The sequence below is a fragment of the Acomys minous genome (genome assembly GCF_964271855.1).
Source record: "Acomys minous genome assembly, chromosome: 8".
Lineage (NCBI taxonomy): Eukaryota > Metazoa > Chordata > Mammalia > Rodentia > Muridae > Acomys > Acomys minous.
Genome location: NC_140489.1, coordinates 106,799,610 through 106,814,116, shown reverse-complemented (window position 1 = coordinate 106,814,116; position 14,507 = coordinate 106,799,610). Strand labels below are relative to the sequence as shown.

The window sequence follows — 14,507 nt, the reverse complement described above, 5'->3', positions numbered from 1 at the left end:
GAAAGAAAGAAATCAGCAGATTAGTAGTAGCACCCAGAAGGCAGAGGCAGATGTATTTCTGTGAGTTCGACATCAGCCTGGTTGAAGAGTGAGTTCCAGGACAGGCAAGACTACACAGAGAAACCCTGTCTCAAAAAGACAAACAAACAAACAAACAAAGAATACTGACTCCTTGTGGTACTGGAGACTGGGCCCAGGGCCTGCGACATGTCATCCGAGTACTCCACCCCTGAACTATGTGTCTAGCCCTTTAAGACGTTAAACACTTCAAGTATATTTCATGACTAAGTAGAGAATACATTAGTTGATACCTAGAAGTTGTAAACGATCCTTGGCCATAACCAAATTAGTCATCATTTTGGCTTGAAGGCGTCTAGCTCTTTCATACTGTTCACCTAAATGCCAAAAGAAAAAGAAAAAGAAAGGGAGAATTAGTTAAAATATCTACATTTTTCCCTACTAACAATATTTCAAGATATGCGTCACTCCAATTACCTTCATGCAGAATCAAAATCTTTCTTTATAAAGATATTAAACGTAGGCAAAGTGTCTCATACATGTAATATGAGGACTTGGAAGGAGGAGCCAGGCGTGGTGGAGCATGTCTGTAATCCCAGCACTCGGGAGGCAGAGGCAGCTGGACCTCTGTGAGTTCTAGGCCAGCCTGGTCTAACTCTGAGTCCAGGATAGCCAAGGCTATGCAGAGAAACCCTGTCTCAAACAAACAAACAAACAAACAAACAAAAAAACCAAAAACAAACAAAACTGGAAAAAGACAGGGAGGAAGGGAATGCTTCTGCCAGGCAAGGTGAAGAACATGTGAAATCTCAGAACTGTGAAGGCTGAGGCAGAAGGATCGTGAATTCACGGCCGGTCTGGAATATACAGTATGAATCTGTCTTAAACGTGTGTGTATATTATACATAGACTTGTTACTGCAAAAAAATGGTTCATGGTTCCTCGTGACGGCTTCTAATCTACTGCAGAATCACGTGTTGCATACATACTTCATGAAACCCACAGCACTTCCCTCATCCTCCAGTCTCTGACCTGAGACTTGTGAGGCGGCTCAGCAGGCAGAACTGCTGCTGTGCAGGCATGATGGCCTGAGTTCAAGTCCCAGACCCTACAGTGCGGTTCAGAACTGACTCTGAAACGTGTCCTCCAACCTCCACTCACACCCACACACTATGCACGCGCGCGCGCACACACACACACACACACACACACACACACACACACACTAATGAACAAATAAGCAAATAGCAAAATGAAAACCAAGAGCTAGGACGTGATCTGTCATCTGTGCCACCTGACTACCAGCCAGGGTACAGTCACTTTATCACCGCCTATGCCTCAGAAAGTCTGTCACAGATAGTAATGTTGCCATGTCTATCAAAGACATACATTCTATTCAGTAAAATCAGAATTTAACTCCTAAGTGGTAAGAAGAAAACACACTTCAAGAGTGTTTTTCTCTTAGTAATAAAAAGGCATTTGAGTCAGTTCCTTCTAACATTTCTTCATGAAATTCACAAAGAACTGCATTTATTTATGTATTTATTTATTTGGGGGAGTGTTTGAGACAGGGTTTCTCTGTGCCACCCTGCTGTCCTGGACTCACTTTGTAGACCAGGCTGGCCTCAAACTCACAGCGATCCTCCTGCCTCTGCCTCCCAAGTACTGGGATTATAGGTGTGCACCACCATGCCCTGCTTATATTTATATTTTTAATTCAAAAAGCCATGTTCACCGGGCAGAAGCTGAAGGATCGCTGTGAGTTCAAGGCCAACCTGGTCTACAAAGCGAGTCCAGGACAGCCAGGACTACACAGAGAAACTCTGTCTGGAAAACAAAACAGAATAAACACCCAACTAAAGCAGGGATAATACATGTGACCCATTGACAACTGTGTGGTAACTGATCACTTATTGATCCTTGCATGGCTTCATGAAGCTCACAGAGGGTATCTGTTATTGCCTGCCTGCTACAGGAAATCATGTTTGCAACTTCATTGAATTTCACTTTCAGAATAGCCAATACCTATGTGTGAATATTAACAATGACATCAAGAAATAAAATACATTACTAAGGTAAATTAATCTAAAAAGAGGGCAATTATGTTAATTCAGCAATCAAGCCTCCCTCTACAAATCTACTTTCATTTACGTGTGAACAGCTACAGTCCAAAATAATTAAGTGAAGAATAGCAAAAATAAACAAGTTATAGATATTGAATTGTGGTATTAGTAACATTTCACCTTTATCTGATCTTTCCCACTCATATGAATTGTCCCTTTACCAAATTCTCCACACTGGATGTGCTGCTGCGCTGTGGTCACTTAGGAGTCACCCTGGGTATTAGTATATATCTAGGGTTGACATGCTCGCAGCTTAGGCCACCAGAGCCCTGGCAGGGTTCTTCTTGGGTAAGGGATCTGGAGGGAGGAAACAACTGTAGAATTTGGGTGCAGGAGGAACTGTACACATAACCCACCTTGGCCTGTGACTATGATGGCGATTCCTTTTTCCAGTTCTTCAATGCCTTTCTTGTACCATTCCACAGCTTGTTCCTTCTGTCCTGCTTTAAAAATAGAATCAGTATTTGTACATATCACGGGCAGGAAAACGTACCACCCACTGCCCCAAGTATCACACTGATAGATGACACAGCAAAGAGTTGTCATAACTAAGTCCTTACCTACCATATGGCTTGTAGCTTAATGTGTTTGTGTCTCTTCAACAGGGAGACTACAGTCCCCATGTTTCTCAAAATTTTAGTTTAAGTTACACTTATGTATTGATGGGTACAGGTGTGAGAGTGGAGGCACACCTGCCACAGCATGCATGGTCAGGGACCAGCCCGTGGGAACTCATCTTAGATCATCAGGCTTGGAAATTAAGAACGTTTACCCACTGAACCTCTCACTGGCCCAAAATATTAGGATTTTTCGGCTTTGTTTTTCAAGACAGGGTCCTCTGTGTAGCCCTGGCTGCCCTGAAACTCGCTCTATAAACCAGGTTGTCCTCAAACTCAGAGATCCTTTGGCCTCTGCCTCTTGAGTGCTGGGATTAAAGGTGTGTACCACCATGTCTGGCATTTTCAAAATAAAAACTTAATCACAACTGCTGTGATGACAAAATAGAATGTAGTCTTTTTATAGACATCATATACAACTAAGAAATATGTCTTCGTGAATGTGGATCCCCTATTCTCCCAGCGGCCCCACACCCCTGCCTTTTTAAGACAGATTCTATATAGCCTTAGGGGGCCTGGAACTCACGCTGCAGGCCAAGCTGGCCTTGAACTCACAGAGATCTACAGTTTCTGCATCTCAGAACCAGGATAAGAGGCGTGTGTCACCATGCCCAGCCTCCTTTCCCTTTTTGTCCCTCAAATAAGTCAGCCCTTATTTGGGAATTTCTTATTTCTCACAATATCATAGTTTCCACAGTGCCCAGTAAAAAGCAAGTATGCAAAAACTATTTGATAATGGCATATGAAGAAATTATTAAGAGCTTGCTATAAATCAACCTGGACACAGTGGCAAGAAGCTAAGAAGTTCAAGGTCTTCCTCGGCTATAGAGCTAGTCTGAGGCTAGTCTAGGTTTACTGTGAACCAACTTAAACTTTGGATGCTCAGTTTCCTGTTTTCCTCCTCCTCTTTTTGTTTGTTTCTTTGTTTTTGGTTTTTCGAGACAAGGTTTCTCTGTGTTAGGCTTGGCTGTCCTGGACTCACTTTGTAGACCAGGCTGGCCTCGAACTCACAGCGATCCACCTGCTTCTGCCTCCCGAGTGCTGGACATTTGTTTATCTGTTTAGTGTGTATATGTATGTGTGTGGATGTGCACCTGCCTCAATACCCATGTGGAGGTCAGAGGACAACTGGCAAAAGTCAATTCTCTCTACCATGTAGGTCCTGGATCTCTAAGCAGGTTATCAAGCTTGCTGGCAAGCACCTTTACCCACTAACCCAGCGCTTCTGAACCCAGGGTTGCAGCTTTTGGGACACAAAATTCCAATAGTTTTAGAAACCAAGACACCACTCAAAAGCAAAATTAGTTACAAAGTAGCAATAAAAATAAATTTATGGTTGGCGGTTCCTAAGACTATTGGAAATATGTGTTTACTGATAGTTGCAACCCAAAGGTTGAGAACCACTGTACTAAGCTACCTTGCTGGGACCTTTTTCTTTATTTTTTTAATTTTAATTTTTACTATTTTAAAGTAAGTGTTTGTGTGAGTGTGCAGATCAGAGATGTCGGATGCCCCAGTGCTGCAGTTTCAGGGGACTGTGACACCTGACATGGGTGCTCTGCAGAGAGCAGTATGTACTCTAACTGCTGAGCCATCCTCTCTAGCCTCTGTTGTTTTGAGACAGGGTTTTTCTGTGTATCCTTGGCTGTCCTGGACTCACTTTGTAGACTAGGCTGGCCTTGAACTCACAGCGATGCCTCTGCCTCCTGAGTGCCGGGATTAACGGCGTGTGGCACCCCACCTGGCTGCCTCTGTATTTTTCTTTGTGGTACTGGAATTGAACCCAGGGCCTTGGTTTCGTGCTAGGCAAGCACTTAATACTAAGCTATATCCCCAGATCCAAACTATGCTTTTTTGGGGTCTTTTTATATTGAAAGATTTTTATTTTACTATTATGTGTGTGTGTGTGTGTGTGTGTGTGTGTGTGTATGGGGGGGGTAAGTGCCACAATGCATATGTGGAGGTCAAAGGACTGCTTTAGGAAGTTGGCTATCTCCTTCAATGGAGAACTCTGAAGACGTATTCAAGGCCTGGGTATCAAGTGCCTTTTGCCAGCTGATCCGTCTCACAGGTGCACCAATCTACACTCCTAATGTCCATGAGAGCTCTCATTGGCAGCATTCATTTTTAATTTTTAAGATGACATACTGGGGCTGGAGAGATGCCTCAGCAGTTAGGACCATTGCTTTTGCACAGGACCCAGATTCTGGTGGGTCAGACATTGTCCTTTTGACCTGTTCAGGCAGCCGGCACAAACACAGTGTACACACAAAGCACTCACAGACATAAAATAAAGAAATATTTTTTAAAAATTAAACGACACATACTTGTTTAGTTTTGTCTCTCTGTGTATGCACACATGTGCCAGGATACGTGAGCAGACCCCTTTCAGGAGACTTCTCTCCCTCCTCTGTGGGTCCTGAGGACTGAAGCAGCAAGACCCCACCCTGCTGAGCTGGCTCACCGGCGCACCGGCAACAACGTTCTATTCAGCGTTTGCTTGTCACTTATATATTCTCTAACTTTTTTTTTTTACATTCTCTATTTTTTAAATAATAACATTTATTATATGTATATGTATTTGTACCCTGGGGGCAAAGTGAGCACAGCGTAAGTGTGGCGGTCAGAGGGTAGCCTTGTAGAGTGATTCCCTCCTTCCACCTTTATGTGGGTTCCAAGACACACTCAGGCCATCAGGCTTTGAAGCAAAAGCTTTTTTAGCCAAGAGTCACCTGGCCAGAGCTTCACTAGATGTAAAACTCAAGAATATTTAAACACAACCTTTTGAAAGCTTGAATTATGACAGAGATTTCTACACTTGATCTTAGCTAGAAGGCCGAGAATTGATCAGAGATGTCTTATTTATTTATTTTATTATTATTGGTTTTTTATTTTGTTTTGTTTTTTTGTTTTTTCCGAGACAGAAAAACCTTGAACTCACAGAGATCCACTGCCTCTGCCTCTATGAGTGCTGGGATTAAAGACATGTGCCACCGCGCCCAGCTAGACAGAGAGTTCTAAGAGAACACAAAAAGCAAAAGCATAGAACTAAACCAATAAATTCAAACTCCTGCCCTTCAATGCCAGTGTTCTAACAATGAAAAGATACCAAACATACTTTTAAAAATTAAAAACAAAGCAAAACAAAAAACCCACCATGTTTAATGAAGGACTTGCACTTAGAATACACAAAGAACACTTACAAAGCAATAGTAAAAATAACCAAACAGGGCACTGGAGAGATGGCTCAGAGGTTAAGGACACTGTCTGCTCTTCCAAAGGTACTGAGTTCAATTCCCAGCAACCACACGGTGGGCCACAACCTCTATAATGAGATCTGGTTCCTTCTTCTAGCCTGTTGGCTCACATGTAGGCAGAATATTGTATAAGTAATAAATAAATCTTAAAAAAACAAAACAAAACAAAACAAAAAACAACCAACACCAAACAATGTAGGATGGCAGTTTGGTGGTCAAACATGCACCTAGCAAGTGCAAATCCCTGAGTTCAATCTCAAATTCCCAAGTGGGGAGAATGAAACAACCTATGCACTGTCCCAGAGATGGCAAACAATAAATAAACACTTGAAGGGCCACCCTATACCTTGTCAGAGAATACAAATTTAAAACCCATGTCTCCAGCCAGGCAGCACAGGTCTGTTGATGCCAGCTTGTCACCCCTCCAGTAGAGTCTGTGTGACAAATACTACACAGGCCTGAGGCTAAGAGCCCTGAGAAGGGGAGAGTCTCCTGACTTGGGCTGATGTTTCTGCCAAGAGAAAAACTACAGTTGTTCCTTCTCTCGCTGTGCTGACAGTCTCTGTCTTTATCCTGTTTCTTAAGCTTCTCTCCCAAATTAAAACTTCTCAGACGTAACCATGGTCGCTGACTCAAATCTACAGCCAGGGACTGTCCAGGTCCAAATAGTTCTGCTTCATTTCCACCTATTAAAAAAATGACTAAAAATTAATCATTAGTTAATAAGTTATGTTATAGTCTATAAAAAAATAGAGCATTTCAAAAAACTCCAGGTAGTGACACTCAGATACCAAAAGAGAGAACTAAAAACAAACAAACAACAGTCTTGACATACAGGTGCTAGACACAAGTTTCGTTAAGAAAAAAACATTAACCCTGGACAAAAAAAACCACATACACACTGATACCAAGCCAGTAACTTAGAAGTGATGACGTCTTTGCTGTGTGTTCCATACCCTGTATTGTTTCATTTAAAGCTGTATTCAAATGATAACAACACTATCTGTACCTGTACCGTGTATGCTTGATTGCTTGCTGACTCCCTTAAATCTACTCCATAAAAACCGTAACCACCACAAATCCCCCATTTCAGAAAAAAAAAAGTATAAAATCCTAAACTGCTTGTTTAAAAAATACACTCAGACACAGACTCGATCTTGAGTTTTGTCTCTGTTTGTCAACAAGCCTTATCTCTGTTCCCCGACACTTCAAGAACTCCTGTTCCCCAGGACCTATCCCCGACTGAGCCAGTCCGGGACACCAGCTGCTCAGAGACAGAGGGCAGCAGGATTTTAAGTTCAAGGCCTCACTGTAGAGTGACTTCAACAACAGCCTGGGAGCTTACTAAAGTTGGGGGCAGCATGATGGCTCAGTGTGTACAGGCACTTGCTGCCAAGGCTGAGCACCTGTGTTTGAGCCTAGGACCCACAGGATGGAGAGAGAACAGGCTCACACTGCGGCATGCATGCACGCTCCATTCCGCTCTCCCAGCCCCACCACAAACATACACACAAAATAATTATTTTTAGAGTAAAATGACATCGAGAGCTGCAGCTCAGTGGGGAAATGCTTGCCAAACCAGGACAAGACCCTAGGGTTCAATCCCTATCACCCAAATAAAGAAAGTCAGCAAAATGCCACTAAAGATCTAAAAAGCCGGGTGCTGGTGAGGTAGCTCAGTGGTTAAGAGTACTGTCTGCTCTTCCAGAGGTCCTGAGTTCAATTCCCAGCACCCACATGATGGCTCACAACCATCTATAATGAGATCTGGTGCCCTGTTCTGCTGTGCAGGTGTACGTACAGATAAAGCACTCATATACATAAAATAAATAAATACATTTTATAAAACAGAAAAGCCAAACCACTGGTCTCCACAGGCTCACAGATTTGAACCCTCATTCACCAGGGTGTGCAACTGTTTGAAAGAATTAGAAGGATTAGGAGGTGTGGCCTTGCTGAAGTAGTTGTGGCTTTGTGGGAGGAAGTGTGTCACTGGAGGCAGACTCTGAGACTTCAAAAGCCCACACCATCCCCTCCCAACTGTCTCTACCTGGGCATCAGGATATAGCCCTCAGCTACGGCTCCAGCACTACTAAGTACCTCCAGGCCCCCAGCATGGCCCATGACTAACTCTTTGAAACTGTAATTGAATGTTTTCTTTTACAAGAGTTGCCTTGGTCATGATGTCACTTCACAGCGACAGAACAGTGACTAAGACACCTACTAAACAACAACCAAAAAAACCACCCAAACAACCTAATACAAAAAGCGATGGACCAAAACGGCATGTCTGTTGGTCCTAACACAAACTAGTGCCATTAACTGGGTAAAGAGCCTCATTCTCTGCTATGATAGTGAGCCTATTTCTATATGACCCGGCAACTCCCTCATCCACACATTTAACCAGGAATAATGGGGCCATCCAAGAGTCACATTAACCACAGAAATTAGGATTTCAAAAAACAAAACAAGGGGGCTGGAGAGATGGCTCAGAGGTTAAGAGCACTGACTGCTCTTCCAGAGGTCCTGAGTTCGATTCCCAGAAACCACATGGTGGTTCACAGCCATCTACGATGTAACCTGATGCCCTCTTCTGGCCTGAGGTGTACATGTAGACCACTGTATAAATAATCAATAAATCTTAAAAACAAAACAAAACAAAACAAAACAAAAAACAAGGAGCTGGAGCAATGGTTCTGCGGTTATGAACACTGGCTGCTCTTGCACAGAACACTGCGGTGAGGCACCCACATGGTGGCTCACAACATCCTGTACCCCAGCCCCAAGGGAATTAGACTCTTTGTTCTGACTCTGTGGGTACCAGGCATGTACTGGTGCATGTACATACATGCAGGTCAAACATCCAGACATATAATTTTTAAAATATGTTTTAAGTGCTGGGTGGTGGTGGCACACACCTTTAATCCCAGCACTCAAGAGGCAGAGGCAAGTGGGTCTCTGTGAGTTCAAGGCCAGCCTGGTTTACAGAACGGCCAGGAAAGCCAAGGCCACACCAAGAAACCCTGTCTCAGGAAAAAAAAAAAAAAGTTTTAAGCTGGGTGCTGGAGGTACCTTTAATCTTAGAACTTGGGAGGCAGAGGCAGGAGACTCATTTACAGAACAAGCTCCAGGACAGCCAAGGCTACCCAGAGAAACCCTTTCTCAAATAAATAAATAAATAAATAAATAAATAGTTTTACGCTGGACAGTGGTGGCTCATGCCTTTAATCCCAGCACTCTGGAGGCGGAAACAGGTGGATCTCAGTGAGTTCGAGACCAGCCTGGTCTACAGAGTGAGATCCAGGACAGCCGCCAGGTCTACACAGAGAAATCCTAACTCGAAAAACCAAAAGAAAGAAAGAAAGAAAGCAAGTTTTAAAACAAAACAGAAAACAAACAAGGCATAAAAGTCCCCAACGGTAGCTGACCTTTGGTCTTTTTGTGCAAATAACACTAAATATTGAACAGTTAGTAAGAAGAAAGGTGATGATTTTGAAAAAAGCCCTAATCTCCCTGCACTACTACTTCTTTATTCCAATGGGACCTGTGGGCTCTTTGCAGCAGGATCCCACCACGAAGTCCCACGTAGCCTACAACTCCCCTCAGAGACCACACTGGCCTTCAAGGTGCGGTGATCCACATGCTTGTCATTAATGAAGGAGGATTTCAACATAGAACGCATTACGTGGTTCAAGCTGGCCTCAACCTTTCCTTAATCACCTGCCTCAGCTTCCTAAGTGCTGGGAGCAGGTGTGACCCACACAGCCTGCTAAAGTAGAGGCATCAAGCAAAAGGAAACCAAGTCTGAAGATAATCAGCCCCAATTTATGAAAACAGATGTAGACAGGCTTTTGTGTATAATGCTGGACTATACGAAATTAGAAAAATCACTGCTAGAAAAATCACGGCTTTAATCCCAGCACTCAGGAGGAAGACTCAGGTAGATGGATCTGTGAGTTTGAGGCTAGCCTGGTCTACATAGTTCCAGGATAGCCAGGGCCACATAGAAAGACCCTGTCATGAAAACAAACACAAAAAAATACCAGAAAAGTATGTGGTATGGTAGTTTGAATGAGGGCGTTCCCCACACACTCATGCATTTGAGAGGTGTGGCCTTGCTGGAGGAAGGATGCCTTTGGGGTGGGCTTTGAGAGTTTATAGACTCTGGCTGTTTCCTCTCAATTCACTTTCTCTGCTTCTTGCTTAGGGTTCAGATGTGAGCTCTCTGTTGGCTGCTCCAGCCACATGGCTGCCTGCTGCCATGCCTCCTCGCCATGGTGGTGAGGAACCCTTAGCACTCTGGGACTGTAGTCCAAATATACACAGGACTAAGAGGGCTGAGCCTGCAGCCGGACAGTCTGATTCTGGGGGTCCCACGTGGTAGGACAGGACCAACCAGCCCACGCTATTCTCTGACCTCCACTTGTATGAAAACACAAAAGAGACACACCCCAAAAAGAAAAATTAATAAATAAAATTGTGGGGCTGGAGAGATGGCTCAGTGGTTAAGAGCACCACCTGCTCTTCTAGAGATCCTGAGTTCAATTCCCAGCAACCACATGGTGGCTCACAACCATCTGTAATGTGATCTGATGCCTTCTTTGGCAGATAAAGCACTGATATACAACACATAAAAATAAATAAATAAATAAAAGATAAAAATAAATAAATAAAATTGTGGAAAAATTTAACTAATGAGGACTGTTTTATTTAGACACCTTTTGTTCTTGATGCCAAATTCTTCGGTCCTACATCTAAAAAACTGGTTCCCTTTCTTTCACACAGCACACTTTGGCCCTTACTGTTAGGCACTACCTACTGAGAAGTGGAATCGTGCCTTTTGAACCTCTCCTTGGTATTACCTAGGCGCTCTCACACTCGTCTGTCTGTCTATACAAGTCACACAAAACATGCTAGGTCATGTTCTATTAACCCAAGAATGACAGTCACAACTCTTCTCGTATTCGGACTGGCTCTTTACCAGTATTAAAAAAGAGAAAGGGCCGGGCGGTGGTGGTGGACGTCTCTAATTCCAGCACTTGGGAGGCAGAGGCAGGTGGATCTTTGTAAGTTCGAGGCCAGCCAGGTCTTCTACAACATGAGTCCATGACAGTCAAGGCTACATAGAGGAATCCTTGGTCTTGAAAAACAACACCCCCCCAAAAAAAATAAAAACCGAGGGGGGGCGGGGAGAAAGAAAGAAACAACTGGGTGTGGTGGCACTTGCCTTTAATCCCAAGAAGGCAGAGGCAGGTAGAAACCCTGTCTCAGAAAACAAAAACAAAAAAAGAAACATTGTTCAGTATATAAAATCATATATGTATAAAGCAATGAATGATCTGGGCTTAGCGGCCCACACCTGTAATCCCAGTACTTGGGGGGCAGAGGCACACAAAGGTGGGTATCTGTGAGTTCGAGGCCAGCCTGGTCTACAAAGTGAGTCTAGGACAGCCAAGGCTACACCGAGAAACCCTGTCTATAAAAACTGAAACAAAACAAAACAAAAACCAATGAATGAAAAAAGAGAGCTGCCAGGCGTAGTGGTGCATGCCTTTAATCCCAGCACTCGGGAGACAGAGGCAGGCGGATCACTGTGAGTTCAAGGCCAGTCTGGTCTACAAAGTGAGTCCAGGACAGCCAAGGCTACACAGAGAAAACCCTGTCTCGGGAAAAAAAAAAGAAAGAAAGAAAGAAAGAAAGAAAGAAAGAAAGAAAGAGAAAAAAGAGAGTAAGGAGAAATATATGGGGGAGTTTGAGAGAGGAAAAGGAAGAGAGCAATATTGTGATTATAATCTCAAAAAACAAATAATTAAATAAAATCAAAGAATGATCTTACCTTAAGTCTGGTCACCTAACTCTGTTCTTAGTTGTGCTACTTTGAAACCACATTTCTAATGGATGGCAATGTAAGACACTCCCACCCCCTCGCCAGTGTACAAGAGCCAGAGCGCCTCCGAAGACTACATACTCAAGTCTGTCTATCTGGTCACACATTTGTATGAAGTCGAAAGAGAATTTAACTTTCTTGGAAGTAAGCTCTGAGTTGCCAGTGTAGCTAAAAGGCTGACAGACTTCAAATGTAAACTCTTTTTTCAATTATGGAATTAAAGATTTCTAATATGCTAATGGGGAAGACTTAGACAAAAAGAGAACCATGGAAATATAAATTCAGTTTATTGTCTTTGCTTTGTTTTGATACAAGGTTTAGTATGCAGCTCTCATGGCCTTAAACTCAGGGCCAGTTTTCAGCTTACCAAGTGCTGAGATTACAGCCTTGTGCCACTCTTTCCAGCTTTATTTCTTTTCTCTTTTGGTTTTTTTGAGACAGGGCTCCTCTGTGTAACTTTGGCTGTCCTAAAACTCACTCTGTAGACCAGGCTGACCTGGAACTCACAGAGATCCATCGGCCTCAGCCTCTGCTGGGATTAAAGGCCTTTGCCAGCACCACTGGCTTCAGCTTTGTTTCTTTTTAAAGGAAAAGGAATGTAACTAACTTGTTTTAATTTTTTACTTCTTGACTTTGTTTCCAAAGCACTGAGAAGCAAATCCCAGCTCTGAAGCATACTGGGTCCTAGCATGCTACCACTGAACTACATCCCCAAGCCCCAGACAATCCACTCACTCTCTAAACACTAGAATACAGCTATAAAACAGGGCAATACAACATCCTGGAAGGAAGGAGGAATGCCCTTCATCCTCCCCAAGTGATCACTGGATGTACCTAAGAGGTAATGAAGAACTGAGCAAAGAACAAAAACCTTGCTCTCACAAACACAAAATACTCATTCTCAACTGTGTCTACTACTGTCTTGAACTCAGTCGAGACCACTGTCTTTGCACTCCAAAATCATGGATATCTGTGTCTTTCACTATATCCTCCCCCTCCCCCTTTTTTTTTATTCTTAGGCCCTGCAAAGAAAACGTTTAAACAAGCCTGAAACACTAGAACAGTCTGAGGTGTTGAGAGTGGAAACACCACTGCAAAAGAACTACAGCTTGTTCATTTCCACAGTGGACAATGTTGGTGAGCATGCCCAGCTGGGCCAACGCGGGAGCCTGGGCTTCTCTGGAGACTACTACAGGAGGGACAAAAGTAAGGCTTCCTAACCCCACTTAACATTTTCCACAGAAGTTTGAGATTAGCTATTATGATAGATTTGGTGCCACCTGCTTCCATCTTGTAAAACACCTGCGCTGATAGTCCAAATCAAAGTGCACACTGCCTTGCACACGGAAAGGCTAAAAGAGACTGACCGAAGGAAACGTGGAGTATGGGGTATCCCTGGTCTCAATGAGAGGCAGGGGCCTTTGTTTTAGGTTCCATGGTACAATGGTATGCACGCTTACCCAACTCATTCATTTAACATATCAATTTAGAAAATTAAGAGACAGCCTTGGAATACATACTTAATAAAAAACCAACGCAATCTTGGGCCGAAATACAACTCATAAAAAGGATCTTCAAGGCTCACTATATTGATAAAAAATAATTCATGAGACTTCAGAATATGCGAATTCGTTTCTAATTATAAGCAGCTAATCCTTTCAAATTCAAGTCAACACTTGTTCTTTTTTCTCTCCTGACACTACAGGACTCTTTTCATTAAGTTTATACGCAGCTTCTTCGATACCAAAACCTTTTGGAAGCGCAGAGAAAGCCACACTGTTTACAGTCTTAGAAAGAATCCCGTGTGGTCACTCTAGGCCAACTGTCACTGTCACCAGCACAGTCTGGGTGTCTCACGGGGACTCGGGTAATGCACAAGGGGGTGGTGGTGCTGAAACAAAGTCGAGAGCTAGGGCGTCCTGAAAGGGGGAGAGGGTGAACTAACTAGGCGTCGCACAGAAGGGTCTGGCCTGTGGGGGATTCGGGACTCCTGGGGCAGATCAACTCCGGGGGGTGCAGGAAAGGGGCGCAGGTGGCGTTCTCCTAAGGCCGCCTCCCTCCTCCAGGCCCCAGTACCTTTCTCTTCCTCGTCGATGCGCAGGGCAATGGAGATGTACTCGAAGGCCTGTTTGTGGAAGACGCGGACGCTCTCGGCCTCGCCGCCCGGCCCGGGCGCTGGTGGCGAGGGCGAGGCGGGCGCCGGTGCGGTCCCGGAGCTCCTCTTGGCGGCCATGAGGGCGCGGGAGAAGCGCTGGCAGAGCCACACGAAGAGGAGCCCCAGGTGGCAGGCCAGCAGGCGCAGCAGGGCGAAGCCGACGACCAGCGGGTACGAGAAGAAATACAGGTTCCGCTTATGCGGCGAGCCGGGCGCAGGGGCCGGGCCGGCGGCAGGGGCGGGGACCGCGGCGGGGGGCGGAGGCCTGGCGGGCGCCGGGCTCGCGCCGCCGGAGCCTTTCTTCTTCCGTCGTCCGGCCGGAGAACTCATTCACAGCTCCCACTGCCGCCGCCGCCATAACCCGCCACCCGCAGACCGACCGGCGACCAAGCGGCGGCGGCGGCCACTGCGACGGCGGGGGCCACGGAGACGCTCGCGCGCCCGCGGAGC

General features: G+C 44.7%; 1 protein-coding gene across 4 annotated transcripts in view; it reads right to left on the bottom strand.

The window, feature by feature from the left end:
- Window positions 1–14,507, bottom strand: part of SPAST (spastin) — a 46,270-nt gene extending 31,763 nt beyond the window's left edge. Inside the window, exons 1-3 of one of the 4 annotated variants that reach the window (XM_084793809.1) lie at window positions 13,979–14,507; window positions 2,498–2,584; window positions 312–395 (exon numbers count right to left, since the gene is read on the bottom strand). In XM_084793809.1, the coding sequence (XP_084649935.1) occupies window positions 312–395; window positions 2,498–2,584; window positions 13,979–14,387 (580 nt within the window). In that variant the 5' untranslated portion in view covers window positions 14,388–14,507. The remainder of the gene's footprint in view (window positions 1–311; window positions 396–2,497; window positions 2,585–13,978) is intronic. The other 3 variants (XM_084793810.1, XM_084793807.1, XM_084793808.1) reach the window with 3 other exon arrangements.